The sequence below is a fragment of the Melopsittacus undulatus genome, chromosome 1 (genome assembly GCF_012275295.1).
Source record: "Melopsittacus undulatus isolate bMelUnd1 chromosome 1, bMelUnd1.mat.Z, whole genome shotgun sequence".
Classification (NCBI taxonomy): Eukaryota; Metazoa; Chordata; class Aves; order Psittaciformes; family Psittaculidae; genus Melopsittacus; species Melopsittacus undulatus.
In genome coordinates this window covers 12,466,774-12,486,587 of record NC_047527.1, presented here as the reverse complement: position 1 = coordinate 12,486,587, position 19,814 = coordinate 12,466,774, and the positions used below count along the sequence as shown (strand labels likewise).

The following is a 19,814-nucleotide window of genomic DNA, read 5'->3' as shown; positions in this document are numbered from 1 at the left end:
AGCTAGAAATATACATACTTTTCTTACCATTTCCAACAAAGGAAAGAATGCACAAGCTAAAAATGAATGTTACTATCAACTGCATCAAGTCTGTCAGGCATTTAAATTAAATTGGTGTAGGATACACTGATTAAATGTAACGAAAAGCATCTTCTAGCATTAGACTCATTCAGTTAGCTCATAATTATCAACAAGTAACATTTCAGCACAAGTTCTGTAAACCCAAAACACTCTGAAGATACACAAAAGGTGCCAAGATCACCTCATTTTCTTAAACCAAGCCATCCTCACCCCTAGGTTCATTGATTCCTTTGTCATACTTTTCCCCTTCTCTTTTGTTTTGAACTCTTTCCTTAAGAAATAAACCCAGGCCTTGAAACCTTTCAGGTGAAGCGATGTTTGCAAAAAGACATCTTAGGTTTTTGTATGTTCCTCCTTCGTGAGCAATGTTCTCCTACAGCAACAAAAAAATGAGTCTGTGGTGGTTTTGGAATTAAACAACATAAGGCAATTAAATATTGAGAAGCAGTCAGGTGAATAATGAACATGAACCTTCCCATCAGTAACGTGGAAGAGGAAGAGCTGAACTGGATCCGATTTGTAATCCTGTGTCCTAGGCTAGGCCTGAGGATGTCCACCTCTTGTAGCAAGGAAGCAAATAGTTGTCGCCTGCTTGCAGGTTGCACCTTGCAGGTTGCATCTTGCTCAGGTTCTTTTAGGTGGAAGGAAGATGCTAAGCAAGTGCTTGCTAAACTGAAGGCCATGAAGAAATCATTTGGCTCTTCATAACATAAAACCCATTAATAGGTTTTTGGCCCCAAATCCCAAATTGCACATCAATCTGACTTTGAAAGTTTACGCTTAACATGTCGGGGGGGTTCCCAAGTATCACTATCATCCGTTTCTTCCTCATCTTCCTGCTCTTCCAACATTTCATCTTCCTCCTCATTCTCATCAAACAGCTCTATTCCAAGTTCTAATCTTCTCTGCCTTTCTGCAAACCACTCTCTGACCTGCTCATATCCCATGTGCGATTTGGCTACCAGTTCATCAAGGTCTTGCTCATTAAGGAATTTGTGCTTCATGTAGTAGTCCTTCAGGATTGCTGTTCCAGTTTTGAACTTTATGACAGACACACCTCTGTCCCAGCAGTTTAACCTCTTGCTTCCCCGAGGCCTCCCCCGAGGCCTGCCTCTCCCCCTCCCTTTTGGTCTTCCTCTCCCTCTCTTCCTCGCAAAGCCCTGGCCATTCAGACTGTTTGAATTGGCGCTCTGGTAATAATAATACCATTTCAATCCACCATTTTTCCAGGCATAGCGAGTATCTCCAAACCAGCTCACGATTTCTGATCTTGGCAGTCCAGTTTCTTCTGCCAGCTTGTTGTATTCCTGTGGAGATGGCCACTGAGTACGGACAAAGGAACTTTTGAGCATGTGCAACTGCTCTGGTGATTTTTTGCCTATTTTGCTTGAAGTGGAACCCCCTGATTTCGTTCCCGCTGCTCCATCTCCCACAGATGTTTCTCCAGCCTCTTCTTTTGAGCTGCCAGCATTGCTCTCATTCAAGTCAGCTCCTTCTTCCTTCAAGACCTTTGATTTCCTTTTCTCTATAAACCAGGCATCAATCTCTCTTCTGGTGAGTTTGGTTTGGGCTCTTAATCTATTCATCTCCTCATCGGTAAGGATGGGGTTATTAAGGAAACTTGCCTGGAGGACTTGCAGCTGCTCAGCAGTCTTCTCTTTGAATTTCTGTGGGGTGAAATCAGGGAAAGCACTCCATGATGACTTGTTTTGTGGAGTGGCTCCCGTCGGGGACTCGTTCATTTCATCGCTTGAATCAATAACAATGGTGGCACATGAATCACTGTTGAGATGAATCCCATGATTATTCTTGGAGTTCCTCTGATTGTAGCGTGTATCACTGAACCACTTTTTGATCTCTCCTTTAGTCAGGCCCGTTATTTTCATAAGCCTAAAGATTTCTGAATCTTGAGGAAACTGATTTTTAAGGTAGCTGACTTTCAGTTCTGCCAGCTGCTCCTTTGTTTTCTTTGCTCGGATGCCAAAGGAGTCAGGATTCATCAGGGCAGATTCATTTTTGATAGGCTGAGGGGCTGGAACGGCCGCTACTTGTTTGGTTTCTGCAATAGGCTGAGCAGTGTGAATCTGACTCTTCTGTAACTGTGTTTGATTTGGGACTCCCGCTACAGTCAAAGCTATTGGGGCTGTTACTGGTAACGTATTTGCACCTGCAACTTGAGTGAGAACTAGTCCTGGCTGACCAACTATTTGGCATGTCTGTAAAATTGAAGGTAAACCATTGCTAGTGGCGGAAATGTGTGCTGGAATAACAGTAATTGTCTGTGGCACAGTATGCACTGTGCCATTAAATTGTTTCCTCCTTGCTTCCTCCACTTCCTCTGGCGTCCAGCTCACACCATGCTTCAGACGCTGGGCAGAAAACCATATTTTAATCTGTTCCTCTGTATACTTAGCTTGAGTGGAAAGAACAGTGATTTCCGACATGGTTGGATATGGGAATTTGTTGTAGGTGTTAAGCAAAAGAGGATTGTTATCCAAAGCAGTATTATAGGCTGGAATGCTATTTACAGGTATTAGGACTTTTGGAATCAGGTTTGAGTTCTGTGGAGCTGTAACAGCTGTTATGACCTGTGCCACCCCAGGCTGAAGCACTGGTGCTGGAGTCACCACTGCACTGGCCACATCTGCTGCACTGCCAACGATCGAATGGCTTCCTTTTGACTCAGAAACTGCCGGTGGTGGGTTTTCTACTGCTTCTTCAGAGTTTGGCTCATTTTCAGTTCCCTTTTCTTCACCAGGAATGTCATCAGCTACATTGTGGAAAACAGCAATACGTTTAGTCTCTGTTTTGTTTTTCATCATTTTCATAATAGGAGTTTTGCTAATTGAGATCCCTGATGAGGGGACCTCAGCAGAGTCAGCCTGTTCAGCGTTTTCTTCCCTAACAAAACTCCCATCGAAAGTGAGATCGTTTACTGTTTGTTCAAAGATTGTCTGATTATTACGTTTCACCATGGTCAATTTAAAATTCTCCTCTCCAGGGTGGTACTTTAAATTATGTTCCGAGAGAGCATCGTATCTTTTGGTAAGGAAATTGCATTCTACACAAACGTAGGATGAATTTAATACTACGTTGGGATGTTCTGAATCCACATGAAAAGTAAACATATTGAGATCTGGAGTCTGAAAAGTACAGTATTTACACTCATAACCACCTTCAACTTTACTTGTATTTTTCTGATTGTCTGAATCCACACACTCATGGGCATCCTCATCACTCGTTACGCTCTCTGCTGTCGGGTTATCTGCTGGCGTGAGTACAGGTGGTCCTTCCTCCAAGTCTGATACCAGTTCTAGATCCGGATCCTGCTCGTTGGCTAAGACCATGCATGGTGTTGTTGATTTTCTTTTACTTGCCATGCCTGTTCTGCGAAAATGATGCTGACCGGTCAGATATAGACTTAGCTTCAAGCTCTTCCTGATTAATAATAATGGCTTTCGGTACTTCAAGTCAGTTCTTGTAAAGTCTCAACATTTATCCCATTAGCAGCTTTCCTTTTGTAGTGCAATCAGATTAAAAATTGATAGTTGAGGATGAGATGTTGAGACACACTGTTTTAAAGCCCACATCCACCACCTGCAGCAAAGAAGAGACAAGGGAATTAGTTCAATTTAAAGAGTAGCTTCTATTCTGCTACATATTACAGCTTAAGAGAATTCAGTCCTTTGGGTTCTGCCTGCCACTGTTCATCTGAAAACCATCAGACCCTTTCCAAGAAGATACACCCAAAGCTAAATTAAGAAAGGCAACATACAATCCACTTATCACAGCCTGAAACTTGTTTTAATTCATGTGGAAGGCATAAAACACAGAATGGTGTAAAACAGGTGATTTTCTGACCACTTCCCTTTCTTCAGAAGCCTTATTTTTTCGCACAGGGCTGAGTTCAGTTGTCCTCTGTGATTTCTGCAGTCTTGGCTGCGAACTGCTTTGCCCAAGTTACGACAACTTCTCTCCACTGCTCTGTGAGCTCAAGTCCTTCCCATCACAAACTCAACCCCAGTATGACACCTCCACTCCTAAGTCTATCATGTCTTCCATGTCAGAGACAGGGAAGGGTCCTAGAAAAGGCAGGTTTAGAGTCTTCGATTGCCTTATACACACAAGGATGATCATGTATGTACAGGGCCATTCTCCCAAGTCTCCCATCACCATCCCTGGCAGTGCTCAAGGCCAAGCTGGACAGAGCCTTGGGTGGCATGGTTTAGTGTGAGGTGTTCCTGCCTATGACAGGGGGGTTGGAACCAGATGATCTTAAGGTCCTTTCCAACACACTAAGTATTCTATGATTCTATGAAGTCTCAAAACAGGCAAACCAATGCCTTTTTAAGGCACTCTGGCAGACAAAAGATGACTATCCTTTCTTCCTAACTCCTCAAATGTCATTCTCCAATTGAAGACCAATCCCAAGCCAACCTGATCTGATTGCTAGCACACGGCAATTAACTCAAATCTGTTTTCATGCTTCTATGCATTAACAAGGACATGACTGATTGTGTGAACTCTGCCAGAGAGAAAAGGCATTAAAGAGGGCTATAACAAGCAGGAGCCACATGAATTTATGTAAATAATTTTTGGAAAACTAAAGTACCACCAAGCAGAGCTGAGGCCTGTGGATATTCAGAGAATAAATGTAATCACAAATAGCATGGACTGGAGTGAATTTTGTCCCACAGGGACCACAACTCCTCTGCTGGAACTGATGCATAAAATTCTGCAGAGGGTTATAAACTCTGTAATCATCTTCCTCTCAGAATAAAATCAGACACTGATTTCTCATACCAGAAATCCCATCGGTACACGCATTTTTAGACAGTGGAACATCACTGACTTGCCAAAGTGAGGGCACTCTCAAGTTCAAGGGGAATACTCAGTGGCTGATTCAAAAGGTTTAGAAAGGGAACAGCATGTAAAAGGTTAAAAACAGAAGGCAAGCTTTGTTTATGACAAAGTCTTAAAGGGAAAAGAACAGTGTAAAAAGAAGAAAGGCAAATTACAAGGAAAGGGAAGAAGAGAGAAAACCAGCTTATTTTTCACTGTACAGCCTTTTTTGAGTATGGGAGAGGAGGCAAAATAAGTAATTCTTAGCTACACATTTTTTCCTCAGGCAAAAGACAAAAGTGCTCATCTCTAGCTGTCACCCAGTGCTGCTCCATAAGCTGTTCTGGAAACACTGTGCCTCACCTCACTTTGTTGTAAGAATCCTCCCCAAATGTTCTCAACAGCCACCCTCTGCACTACTACTGTGCCTACATCCAAAGCGCACAGCCTGACAGGACAGGCTTCTTATGCCAAGGATACGGTTACATGGCATTAAGGACAATGACAATGCTCAATAAATCTTGGGTAATCATCATTGCAGGATGACAATTATTTAATAACACCAACATTGAAAGATACCCTTTTTGCACAAGTTAATGCTGGCAGTCAGTAAAACCATGCAGAAGATATTTAACACATACACATATTTATTGTAGGCCGTCTCATTTACCTTTGTGGTGAGAGAACCATGAAGCAAAGCTAAACGGATCCATCTGTCTCAGGATCCTGAGGGATGAGAGGTAGGGCATTATTAACTGTGCTGCTTCTCCGTGGGGCTGGAGGGCTCTTGACAAAAGACGGACATCTGCCAAGACTCAACGTTGAGCAATGCTCCTGGGGCAGAGCTGGGTGGGATTACCTAATCCTTCTGGATCTTGAGTAAAATCTCAGAAATGCCAGAAATGCCCATTTTCAAAAGCTACTTAACAGTGAATTTTGCTGACTGAAGTTGCAGTCTGAGAAGCAACTGTGGTACTCAGCAGTGCTTCAGCCCTAGCACAGCACGCAGCAGGATCTATACGCAGGGCAGTCTGTGTGAGCTTAAGGGCTTGCTGAGGTTCCCACTCTGGGATGGCAGAGAGCAGAAGTGAAAGCAACGTTTGACCTGACCTGCAGCACTGAAGCATGCTCGAGATAAGGCTGGAGATAAGGAACAAAATGGGAAACCAGTCCAACAAATCAGTGTTTTCCTCCAGTCCCTTCATTTACCCAATAGCCTTCACTCTGGCTGCAGGCCTATGGTTCCACATGCCGTTGCATCACCTGCAGCCTTCTAGTTCAATCTCTGTATCACATTTCTGTTTGCTGTGGTTCAGTTTCACTCATGGCCAATTATTCTGTTCCTCCACTGTTCACCTACACAGCAACATGTTTCTTTCATGCAAGCAGGTCTCAGGAAAAGAAAGCTGCATCTATGGTCTTTGAACTACACTATGTAGTAGTTGAGACCTCACCTAGAGCACTGTGTCCAGCTCTGGGCCCCTCAGTACAGGAAAGACATGGACCTGTTGGAGAGGGTCCAGAGAAGGGCCACAGAAGTGATCAGAGGGATGAAGCAGCTCTCCTATGAGGAGCTGGGATTGGTCAGCCTGGAGAAGGCTCTGAGGAGATCTTACTGAGGCCTCTCAGTTCTTAAAACAGGTCTATAAGAAAGACAGAGAGAGACTTTTTAGCGAGGTCTGTTGTAACAGGATGAGGGGTGATGGTCTGAATCTAAAGAGGGGAGATTCAGGCTGCATGTGAGGAAGAAAACCTTTATAATGAGGGTGGTAAAACACTGGCACAGGCTGTCCAAGAGGTGGTGGATGTCCCATCCCCAGAGGTATTTAAGGCCAGGCTGGATGTGGTTCCAAGCAACCTGATCTAGCTGAAGATGTCCCTGCTCATTGCAGGGGGGCTGGAACTAGATGATCTTCAGTTCCTTTCCAACCCAAACCATTCTATGAGTCTATGATTTCAAAACCCTGTTTAATTCAAGCCTATGAAGAGCTATGACAGCATTCATTAACATCTCAACAAAGCAGGATGCTTACGACCCTTCCCAGCCTTATTTCCTCTACAGACTTCACAGAAAGCTCCATTCCCTCCTCCTTGGTGTTAATGGGTTCATTCAGTCTGCAGCATCCCTGACACATTCTCTCAGTTTATCAGGGGATTACAAAAAGTACTCACACTTGAGTCATTTATCAAACCAAGTATGCAGCATCAAGTATGCACTTTAGTTCCTCTGCATCACCTCTCCTGCACTGCTTACAGGGATGACCATGGGAGACCTTGCCGTGTATCTTGACTTTAGCGAGGTTTGCAACATCCTGTTCCAGCAGGCCAATTACTCCAGCAAAAGTGGAATTCGACTGGCTTGACATAGTCTGATTTTGACAAAACCACCCATTCCAGAACCTTGTTACAATTCTCTAGGCTCTACAGACTGCTTTTTTAGCAAATTCTGCCAGTACGGTTCTGGGAATGACGATCCCATTAACCAGCCTGTGATTCCTCTGCTCATGCCTCTCCTTGTTTAACCAGACTCCGTTTGCCTGTATCAAGTCTGCTGAGACCTCCCTGCATCCTCCATGAATTCCTGAAGATCATCACTAATGGTTCAGAGGTTGCTTTGGCTTGTCCCTTACATACTTCAGGGTCAAATGTGTGACTTAATATTGTTTAAGATTTTCTATTTTTATCAGGACTGCATTTTTATCCCTCCCTGTTAACACTGACATTATATTGTGCAATTTGGTTTGTAATTAAATACTCCAAGTGTTTGCTTTATGTCAAAAGCAACAGTTCTCAATGAAAGAATCTGAAGAGAACGTTTCAGTCAGTTGCACTCTTAAATCCCTCAAGACATTCATCCCTGTAATCCCCGTCTGTCATTTTACCTCAGGTTTTCTTACAATTGACATTCCCAGAAAAACCAGCCCACAAAACAGGCATTTTCCCAGGAACATAAAAAAGTGCAGGTATACTTTTGGAGGTCCAGGATCTTATATTTTACCTCTGAGCAGGGAACTGCACAGAACGATGCTCTCCAGAAACAGATCATAAACATTAAATATTCCAATTAATAATTATATTAAGACAGATTTATTCCAGAGTGGAATTCAACACTTAAAATTGTTCCTACACCAGATGTGGATAAAGACTTATAGAAATATGTTCTACATACAAGCAGAAACCTTCTATTCCTTTGATCATACTTTGAAAAGGAATAGACAAATGGGTTGACAGCAGAAGACACACCTAAAAGAAACTGTTTGCAACAATTTTTTTACCCACCTCTTCCTTCCCTCCCCAAACAGAAGTAGCTGATGCAGGAAGAAAACAAATGAGTTTACAGGAAGAGCTCACTGTGTTCAGGTTGCATGGTTTATGAGAAGCCATTTCTCCCTGCTCGCTGCATGACACTTCCATCCAGCGTGCAGGAAAAGTGTGCCAACAAAACATCCAAACCCAGGTAATGCGATTGTAAGAATATGCACAAACAGGGTGGCTCAGGAGAATAGGAAACAATAGAAATCTCTTCTAATGTTTAAAATCACCCAGATTACAAACTGCCTGTGATCACTCTCAACACAGAAAATGCTGTTTTGTCTTCTCCTTATAGCATCTGATTAATCCATGACAATATGCAATTGTTGATCTTTTGTTTAGCCTCATTCTATTACCATTTATCTGAGTAGATGTATCCATGTCAAAACCTATTCTGCACAGAGCTCAATACAAGCTAATCTGCTCTGACCTGTGCTGCCTCTCAGCAAGAAGGGTGAAGGACTTGTTTTATAGTGCTGTTTTCTTCCGTTGTTCATTATCTGCAAATTTCAGGGGGCACTACTGCTTATTGACTCAAAAATAAAACCAAATCTCTAGCTAAACCTTGCAATATTCACCTTTGATTCCCATTTTAAAATGAGGTCTAGTTCTAATTCAACACAGGAGTAGAATGTGTCGGACTGATTTCAGCAGGACTCCACATGCTACAGGAACACTTCGTGTCCTTGCTGCACTACAATTTGTGGTGAGGGAGGCAGCTCCCAAAGGCTGCTGTGCTACCTGCCCACAGCTTCAGGCTGCATGAAAGCCAGACCTGTTCTGGAGCACTGGGAAGCAGACATGAAGTCCAGCAGAGGCTGAAAGGAGCCTGCCGCAGGACATGGGACCAGACTTCCTCAGTTACCTCATCTCCCCACTGGTTTTAATGGGTAACTTCCAAAGTAAACTTCAGAATTTCAGGCCAGAAGTGACCACTAAATGCCCTAGATTATCTTTCTCCATTACAAAACATTCCCCAGGTAACTCTGCAATGAGAACAGTAACTTAGGCCATTGCTTTTGACATCCAAAGCCATAACCAGCTTTCGTGTCTGATCATACAGAAGCTACTGATCACACTTTATAAGTACTTAATAATCACAGTGCACTGATGAGGAAGAACCTTTAACATACACGGTGCACGTCTCTGCTCTTCAGTCACATTAGCATGTATTTTCTATATGATCTGGTCACCTTGGCAGCTAAATATCACATAGACAGGTCTTTTACTACTGAAGTGTTTGGTTCAAATTGTGAACTCTCAGTACTCTTAACATCAGGTATCTCTGCGTGATTGTTCTTGAAAGTGAGCACCAGGCTTCTGTAAATGCTTATCATACCCAGTAAAATGGCAGCAGAGGTAGGGATGCTTTTTTAGTACAGTTACATCTCTGTTCTGCTTGCTGTGCTGTTACATAGGAAAAGGAAAGGAGGAAAAAATCAATTACTGACACAAAAAGTTTTTAAAATGTCTTTTGGGTTGAGTAAACACTTAATTTAACCCCCAACATGTTTTATATTGGCTTTTTAAAAAAAAAACAGTAAAAAATTATTAATTTTAAAAATTGTTGATCAAAAAGTTTCTCCTTATACCATCCAAGCAAAAGGTTTGATTCTTCTGGGATTTCTTTCTTTAAAATCAAATAATCCGGCAGAGATACAATTTCACAAAATGCTCCTTTTGACTCAAATCTTCCTCTTTTTGTTTTTTCCCAGACAAGAAATTTCTGGAGACCTCCCTTTTCCCAGGCCCTAGCCTAGAGCTGGAAGTACAAGACCTTCCTCTCACGTCCCAGAGCTCATGTCCCCAGACACCTTTCAGCTCCTTCAGACACCAAAGCAGCAGTCCTACAGATGGTCTCTCTTGCTAGATAGCCCGACTCATCGTCTAATCATCCCTCGTGCTATACAGGAACCCCCGCGCTTCTGAAGGTGACACAGCTCAGCACAGATTGCCTCCCTCTCCTCTCCCCCTCCTCCACTGACTGCAACTCACTGTATGTGCCCTTGTCACATTGGAAACCAGATTTCAGATCGGCTGCTATCTGCTTTAGTATTTGCCTGTCACCGTAGCAAAATGACACCTTCTCAACAGCAATCAACAATAGTGGGAGTGCTCTACCCTTAAACAAGTGGGACCAGGTCTCAGGGGTTACCCAGTGGCATATACAGGAGCACAAGAAGCAGCAGCAGCTTAAGGACTACGCTGATGGTGCCAATACAGTAACCTAGACAGACGGAGGAAGAGAATCCATTGAATACAGGTGGTTTAGAACAGCCTGCAGCTGTGCATGACAGGCATGAAAGCATGTTCAAGAGCAGGTAACAAGACATTCTGCAAACTCTACCTTGGATACAAAAAGGTAGTGACTCATAATTCTGCCTTTTATTTTTTTGAACAGGGGAATGCATTTCTCAGGCCACAGGGCTAGAGCCTTGCCAAGTTTCAAGTTCCTATGTCAAATCCCTGAGGAACAGAGCTGTTCAGAAAGAGAGATAATACGGCTTTCATATCGAGATTGCCTCCCTTCCTCTCCTTTCTTCCCTTCTCTCTCTGTCAATTTTGCTCTTGAACCAGCTGAATGTTCCCCAAAACTCAATGAACAGGGAACAAAAGCAGCCTCCAAATAGAAACAATGTGCGAGAAATTCTTGTTTCCATGAACGTAAGAAACTGCAAACAAGGGCTTACAATGGATGCAGCAGGTGACACTAATAACACACTGCTACACACTCCACAGGTACACACAGACCTGCATACACCATGATACAGACCCATAGTTTAAGTATGTGTAAAGGATTCCCAAAATACTTGTAATAAATGCATAAAGTGTTTTATGGACCAGGGTTTTGTGGATGAAGAAAAAGCAAGGACTTCAAAGTAGCACTTTAAAAGCAAAATAACCCAGTACAAGCAGAAGACTTTAAGGCACATTATCGAGGCTGCAACCACTCTTTAGAACCTCCTCTAAAGACTCTAAAGCTACCATGGGCTTTTGCTCACACATGCTTCCTCAGGATCTCTTCTGCATGCCCCGGATCTGCCTCCTTAAAGCCTCCTCCAGCCCCTTAGGTGTGCTACCACTCTGTGAGAAGGTCAAGGAGTGCAGAGTGTGTAACAAGTCCTGCGTTTTCTCTGCCCCATCATTTGCTTCTCCATTTAGGAAGTCAAACATGTGACTTCAGAACAGGTATTTAAGAGGGATTTTTAACATGTCTTCAGGACAGCTTCACAATTGTCAGCTGGATCTCATAAGGATGGACAAAACCAAGAATTCACCTGGAATTTACTGACAGATTCCTCCACAACGAAGAGATGTAGAACAGTTCTATCCATGCTCACAAGCACAGCTGATCTTAGAGGAGTTCTTCAGGATGTTACCCTCTGACCTGATCCTACTAACACTGCTCATGCAGCAGCACTTTCACAGCACTCAAGTTTCCCTCTCCATATTCAGGGTATTTGGCCACTGCCACTAAGTGCACATATTCCCAGAACTGCACTAGATTACTGCCAGGACCAGGGCAAGATTGTTAAGCTAGCTCAGGTTCACCTGCCTTTCACTGCAATGCCAACATGCTTTTGGTCTGCTACAGGTGATGTGACTTTAGGGACATGATGGTGGCAGAGTCAGCATCTCAGTGCTGGTGAAGAACTATAACTAGTTGGCTGGAGGGGCTGTGGAGATCTACTGTGAATTTTTAAGGGACTGCCATCCTTGAAGTTTTCAACACTTGGTAAATCCCCAAACAACCCCATCTGTCTTCTCAGTTAACTCTGAGTAGAAAGCTGGACAAGATGATCTCCAGAAGACCCTTTACTCCAATTTTTCTCCCCAGGATTTTGGGATGTTTCAAGTTACAGCTAAAGAGAAGGAGGGCAGCCCAAGCTGCCTGCATAAACACTGCAGCTCTCAACTATGTAGTAGAACACCACTGTGTACCAAGTTAACCTTTGTGAAAACCAAAGCATTTTTATTTGCAGCAGTGACCTGACTGCACCCCCCTGCTGAGTACTGTACTGTGCTCCTCAGATGCTCCCGCTGATTTCTGTGGGAGATAATGTCTTGTTCTGTGTGTGACAAAGACTGAACCCCCTTCCTCCTCCCCATCACGCATTCACAGAGCAGATAAAAGACTTCACTGCCATCAGGCCAGTGATAAAAGAGGTAAGAGACATGGGACTACTGTGCTTCCAAAGCAGCACATGTGGAATAAAAGCTGAGTCTCAAAGTTCCCGCAGAAGTCAGAGGGATGACAGTGTACTCAAGTTACCATGGGGTAATGAAGGGTCTTGAAGAGTCAGCATCCCAGAACAAGTACCTCATCCCCACAGCACAGGGAGCAGGAGGTTTGCAGTTACCGTGTTGTACTAGGAGCCCAGCAGTAGCCTGATGCTGTCCCACACTGCTCCTGGCTCACCTAAACAAAGGCCTTCAATGAAGCAGTGAAGCAACCCAGCAAGAACCATCAAGTCTTTCACCAGCCTGGTTCCCTGCTCCACTGTTACCCAGGTTGATGCCCCAAACTTCCGACTGTGAACCTCAGCTCCGTGATTTACCTTCCGCTACACACAGGACTCTCCTATCTGCCCAGAGCCCTGCTCGAGGGAACAACCCCAGTGCAGAGGCAAGTTGGAGGCTGCTCCTTCTGCCCTATCATGTGAGCAATTCTTGCAGGAGAAAGAGACTCCTGATGTTCAGTGCTGCCAGGGAGGGGATTACTGAAAACACACAGCCCGGTTTCACTTTTTGTCTCTCATGTGCTGGTATAATGGTGGAAAATTAGCACAACAGGATTGAAGTGGAAAGCATGCAGTTAACTAAACCACTGTGAATAGCTGTGGTGCTGCTTTCGTCTTTTTTTGCATTAAAGGCCACAAAAAAATGGGTTAGCTCTGTTTTAAAATACATCGGTAGTTTAAAGCTGCACAAATATCCTAGGGTCAAAATCGTACTCTCACTGACTTAGATGAGAATAGGCAGGAGAATTTTATTTAAAAATACTGGATGTGTTGCTAGAAACACATTTAAGCAGCAACAGAAAAGCCTTAAAAATTACACAGCACGAAATGGTAGCATCAACTGGGTGGGGGAAGGAGGAAGAGAATAATCAGTGTTCTGTTCAAACCTCCCATTATCTAAAATAGGAAATCAAAGTAAGTTTTAGTCAGAAACACTTTACTAATTTAATGTTTCAAGAATACCTGAACACAGATTTTCTCATGTGAGTTACACCTACCAATTTACCAACATTAAACCAGTTACCCTCAAAGAGTGCTGGTGACTGCCTGAAGTGCTGTCCTAACTGTAACCTGGGAAGTTTTTATTCACGGGATAAAAGCACCAAGGAGAAAAAGGAAAAAATCAGTACTAAACCAGACAGTTTTAGTGCACATAATTGTTTTTTTAGAAGCAAGTTATGTTAGTTGACTAAGTTGGAAATTCTTAGTGAAAACATGGAATTAGTGGCAGTCAGTGACTAACCTTACAGACAGACATTCACTTTGCAGACATCTGCACTGAGGGAAGATACAAATCAGTTCATGAACGACAGAACTGCCCTGCCTCAAAGCTGAAAAAGCAGGACATATTGCTTTCCATGTAAGATCTCCAATTCACATTTAAGCATAAGCTCTGACAAGGCTAAAAACTTAACAGACATAGAACAATTAATTTAATCTCAGAAGCATAAAAGTACCATATTTTGCCTCATAATTCCATAGGTTTAAAAACAAAAAAGTCATGCTTGAATAAATGTATTTTTATATATTCTACATATTTACAATACTTTAATAATGCACACATATTATGCTGTTTAGAGGAATTTTTCGTTTAATTTCTGAGCAAACAGTGTGATATAAATTGGGAAAACCAAGAACCAATCATTCTCTGAATAACAAGACATACATAATTCACTGTTTTCTAAGAAAATGACAAAAAGGTAGGAATTAATACTCTGACTGTATGTTGACATAAAGGACTGATAAAATAAACACTCAGTGACAGAACTTATCACTTTACAAGCCAAAGCTCTGCAAGCTGCCATGGTATCAAACAATGAGAATTACTGGCCATTGATGAAAGTTATCAAAAGCACAAATGCAAATTGAGACTGGAAGAAATCCTTTAAATCAAGGTTCCCTATGTGCAGATTTAGACAGTGCTTATATCACCTAGTTAAAACCAATTTTATTTCTACCAACTATCGCAGTTCCCATATTTCCAGCATTAGGCAATTGATATCTGGAGGCAAGGGGGAGAGGTACAGGGGAATACAAAGATTGGGAAGGAGAGGCAAGAGGAACCATCTCCCGTGTCATTATTCCATCAATCAAATCACAAAAGCCCGGGATACCACTGGGGTGTGGTACTCAAAGAGAATGTTTATGAGAGTGTCCAAGTTTAGCATAAGAGAATAGGCAGGCCTGGAACCCCCTGGGAATCAGATGCATCTGTTGTTATAGGCAGCCCCAGCAAAACGTTACTGGTTCACTCGCCTGGGGCAAACTCTCCTTTTCTTCCCCCCCTTCCTTTCCCTTTTTTGACAGCCAAGTACAATATTAGCTTGCCTTTTTATTTTCTTTTTTGGTTGTTGCCATCGCCAAGCTGAGGCCGGGTGAGAATATTTTGTGTCTAGACTAATAAATGTTTGTAAGGATTTTGCAAGACTGGTTTATGGGAACAGAATCCACTTTTTGTTTTTCTGCTGGAAAAGGAAAAAAAAAAGGCAGCATTAAAAGCAAACGATCACCATCGTGCATTTGTTTTAAATTGCATATTCCAGCACTGCTATTTTGTGCGCAATCAATACATAATTTGGAAGAAAATGCTTTTAAAATTCAAAGCTATCCCTGAGAAGCTAAGGTTCTCTTGGAAACTGAAGGAGGAGTCTGAAATTATTGTTCTTTTGTTTGCATCCCCCAGTGGGAAAGGCAGCACACAACTAGAAACCACTGTGCTTTGAGGCAGCATGAATCATTAAGAATAAAGATCAACCCCCTTTCATTTAAACATTAGATATTAAGACTGAATCTAGGACAAAGGTAAAGTAAACAGGCTCCTTCCTTCCCAAGCACCTATGGGGTTAAATAAAATATCAAAGGGACTATATAAATCTCCTAACTTCCTCTACTAGAATTAAAAAAGATACTTACATTTTGCAAAATGTGGCCTGTCTAGATCCCAGGTACGAGCATCAACTTAATCAGTGGGAATTACTGGGATATGCATGGGCCAAAGCCTACATTTTCTTTTTAATACTTGTTTTGGAGGGCGGGGTATCTCAAGATGAAATGGCTGACTGAGCTTTTTATTTCATTGCTTTGGGTGGAAATGACTGACTCTTTCCACATAAAGTAGTGCAGAAGAAGCTCTGCTGGTGCAAAGCAATCTTCAGACCCAACCCTTCAGCAAGCTCACATCCTCAGCCTGTTTCTCTCTCCCCAGACAGCTCTCTGCAACATCCGGACTCAAAACGTTCCCTGGTAAGGAAGTGGGCTCCTGTTCAGGAATACACAGATAGTAACTTCGTGAGGATCACATCCAGAAACAGGCTCCTCACTCATACAAAGGAGCACACATCCACAGATTCTGCCCTCAGAACTACCTCGTGCCCATCTGCATCTGGCCTAAACCGCTGTTAAAGTATTGCTTGCTCTTTGTCAGTAAGCACACGTGACTACAGGGTACAGTGTTCACACTCATCATCCACACAAACATTAATACACTGGAAAGATTTCAAAGCAAAGCATTCTGAAGTAAAATGTCAGTGTGCTGACAGTGCAGTCATGGAAAACTTCTCCCTCTCCGACCATTACATACAATGATTAGTATATATTTTTAAGGAGGTGCACATGTAACTGCTTCTTCACTTTGTGCAGAAAGAGTAAACTTACTTTGCTTCAGTATTACTCTTTTTTCCTCACCTCCTCCCTCCTGTCCCCAAAAGAAAACAGCTGATATGAACAAGGCCTTATTTTTCTGGTGGAGGAACACAAGAACTAGAGGATAAAAAGCAAAATTAAACCCAAGAAAGCTACTTATCAAGAAACAGATTTAAAGCGAACGAACGTTCACAGACTGCAAGGTAAAACCTCCAAAGCTGCAATCATCTCACACCACACACAAAGAAAGGTCTCCTTCCAGCTTAAATTATTTTAATAAAATAAAACCACTCATTCTTCGTTCAATTTCATAGAATCACAGAACCACAGAATGGTTTGGGTCAGAAGGGGACTTAAAGACCATCTAGTTCCAACCCCTCCACCTTGTGCTGGGCAATTTAAGTAAACAATTCTAAGTACACAAAAGTAAAACGTATTAGGAAGTCAAATTTTAAAAGCACTCTTAAAATAGAAGAAGCAAAGATGTGTGGGTCTGCATCACATTTAAACAGCTACCTAGAATGCCAGCAGGGGTGTCACAGGGGCACACTGATCCATGCACAAGAAATTTGAACTCAAGGGGCACTCCAGGTGTGGGGAACCTTTTGTCAGACCAGAGCCCCACTGAGAAGCCTGGAGGACAGAGGGCTGTAAGTATTCAACACTACAAACAAGGATGGACATTGTGTAGAGTTGAATGCTCCAAAAATCCCACTGAAGCTGTAAGATTGTTTCATCTTACCGAGAATCCTACTGAGAAACAGAAACCCTGGAGTCTTCACGCTCGCTCCATCTAACTCACTTGGCAAGTGCTGTCAGTGCCTAAATAATCCCGATACAGCTCTGATGCAGACCACCCTCAGCTCCAACTGATGTTGCTGAAGGCAACCTGTGTACAAAAAGCTGTGTGTTAACAGCTGACCTGTGTATAACAAGGCACTATTTTTCTCATTTTAAAGTATTGTAAAGATTAACCATGAACCTCAACTGAAGAAGCACACAGCTATAGCTAAGGTTTAACAACCAGTCTGTCAGAGCCCAGGCAGCAATAACTGTTCTTTCCTGACACCCTCCCCATTGTGTCCCCTTTACTCTTTTTAAGACATAAAACATTACTCCATCTCATTTTGACCTAATTACCAAAACAGAGCCTTACATCTGTGCATAAAGCCAGTAGGACAGCTTTAAAGTCAACAGCATTCTGACTAAGACAGAGAGGAAGGCAACTGCATTACTACCATGCTTTGTTTAGGCTAATATACCTGAATTTTTAGGAAAGCCAAGGATAGAGACCTCTGCCAAGAGTGCCTCAGACTATACAAACATGCATTTCCACCTATGAAGTTCTTAGCACCTTTGTAAAGAAAGATAATGTTAAAATAACAGGAATGCAGCACACTCCTGTGCTACAAACAAGCATTCAAGCCTTAAAATCTAAATGACTGCCTACTTCACAGTATTAACTGTAACCTAACAGCTTATTTCCTATCCAGTATCTGTGGTCCATGCTTTTAAAATTCAGGGTGCTGAACAGGTGGAACTTTTACCATAACAATTAGAAAGTTCAAAAGCTCATTTCTGTCCTTCTGTCTGGTGGGGTGAATTTGGCACTCAGAACCATACCGGCTCTGCCAAACAGCGAGGGCTGGCGTTATGCATGCCTCATTACACAGTTCTGTCTGCCCACTGTGGAAACAAAACTGCCAGCCTTCAAGCTCACTTGAGCAAGGACTTCATATTGTGAATCCCCCAGCAACACCTTCTATTCCTTCAGCTCCCAGAGAGACAAGGAAGGTGAGCAGCAGGTGGCAAAATGCCACTGGGGAAGGCAAAGTTGCAGAGAGTGAACCTAAAAATACCAAACTCACTTTCTTAAATGACTCCAAACATAATCTGAGGTCTGCTCTTGGGAAACTGAATATATTGAGCTCCTTTAGACGTGACAGGAACTGACAGCAGGTCATGCTGCTAAAGGACACTTGCAAAGTTAAGTTCTGGGTTATCTCTGACATCATCTAAGGAGCGCAAAAAGAAGCCTATTCAAAGTTCTTGACCATTTTTCCTAAAGGTTCTCCTATTAAGCCACATCTGCCCCTCTTTTACTCCCTAGCAATTATCCTACTTCCTGTGTTTTAGTATAATTTTGCTCTTTTTATCATTTTAGTGTTATGAATAAAAGTACTTTACATTCCAGTTCATGCCCCTTTAGATCATACTCCTTTTCACTGAGTTCTGTTAAACTTTAACATTCGCTATGATCTCAAAGCTCTCAAGGATAAAAGAGTGGTCCACATCTTCCCCCACGTGACAACAGCAACTTCTGGTCAATTCAGGCTCATTTCTGAAGCTGGTAGTAGAGACACTGCTCGATGAAACAGCTTACAGTCCACTGAACCCTGAAGGACATGGAACAGACTTGGGTGGACTTTCTGAAGTTCCTTCCAGTTCCTCGAAGAAAGACAACAGAACTGGAAGGGAACCATCACTTAAAGGGACGCAAGCACAGAATTATGAAATGCCATCTGGCTGGTACAGCATAAGGAAATGTATCATTTTTGGTGGCTTCCACCTCCACAGAAAAAGAAACAACTGTTTATGCAGCAAAACAGTCCTGAATTAGCCACCGAAAAATAATAATAATAAATATTAAATATTTAAAATATAAAAAGAAAAAGAAAAAAGGAGAGATTAATCAGAAGAATCTGAAATATTACTACTACTACTACTTTCATAGCCTGAAGAAGCTGCATTAATGCCCAATTTGAATGTATTAGAAACTTAGACAACAGAAAACCTGTATTCTTATAGGTACATACTCAACAAAGGTGATACTACTGACATGGAATGGAGAGATACACAAATAGAACATTAAGATCAATATTGCTGCCTATTTATGAAATAGCAAATAAACAAAAGGGGAAATGGTTCTACAGTGAAAATAGCATCACTTGTTTACAAGCCACTGAAAACTGGGAAATGAACTGTCTTGGACATTTATGGATCAATGACCCTGCATCTAAAGCACAAGGAGAGGGAATATTGACCCTGAACATGCAGAAGGGAACAGCATGTCCATGCACGCAGCTAAAAATGTTCAGAACCTCCCCCTACACCATGACTCCAAAATGGTTTTCACACAGAATTTAATAAACACACACTGAAAATATCATTCTGTGCATTTTGTGACAAGATCAGGATTTCTAAAAATCAAAAAACATAAAAATACACAAATTGACAACATGGAATTCTTGACCTCAGCTTGACAGGTAAAGAGAAACTGGTCACCAAAATAAAGATCAGCCATAGCTTAGCTACAGGTGACTGTGTTTTGGTTATTACGTGCAAACAGGATGGATCCCAGTTTCTATGTACTTAGTGCTCTAAAAGTTCCAGTTTCATAAAGCTGGAAAAAAAAACTCGCTCTGGAGGAAAGACTTCAAAGATGCATGACTGTATTTTAAAGCAAACTTCCTCTAAGGTCACATCTAAACAAAAGAGTCACGAATCATAACTAGATGAAAAAGTTACCAAAATTCAATCCTTTCCCTCAGAGCACATATAAACAAGTGGGGGGAAAAAAACCAAAACCGACAAAACAAGAGGGAAAGCTCAGGGACAGCAATAAGATTGAGTGAAATGATATCAACTGCTCAGTGAAGCAAGAGAGACAAGAACTGGTCTTTTTGGTACATTAGG

The 19,814-nt window shown here is 42.2% G+C and overlaps 1 protein-coding gene across 3 annotated transcripts in view; it reads right to left on the bottom strand.

Annotated features, from left to right (window-relative positions):
• Window positions 1–19,814, bottom strand: part of ZHX1 (zinc fingers and homeoboxes 1) — a 30,531-nt gene that overhangs the window by 8,454 nt on the left and 2,263 nt on the right. For 2 of the 3 annotated variants that reach the window (XM_034062095.1, XM_005143839.3), the window contains one exon: window positions 292–3,678. In XM_034062095.1, coding sequence (XP_033917986.1) covers window positions 837–3,461 — 2,625 coding nt within the window. In that variant the 5' untranslated portion in view covers window positions 3,462–3,678 and the 3' untranslated portion in view covers window positions 292–836. Of the gene's footprint in view, window positions 1–262; window positions 3,679–19,814 lie in introns of all 3 variants that reach the window. The other variant, XM_034062162.1, reaches the window with a different exon arrangement.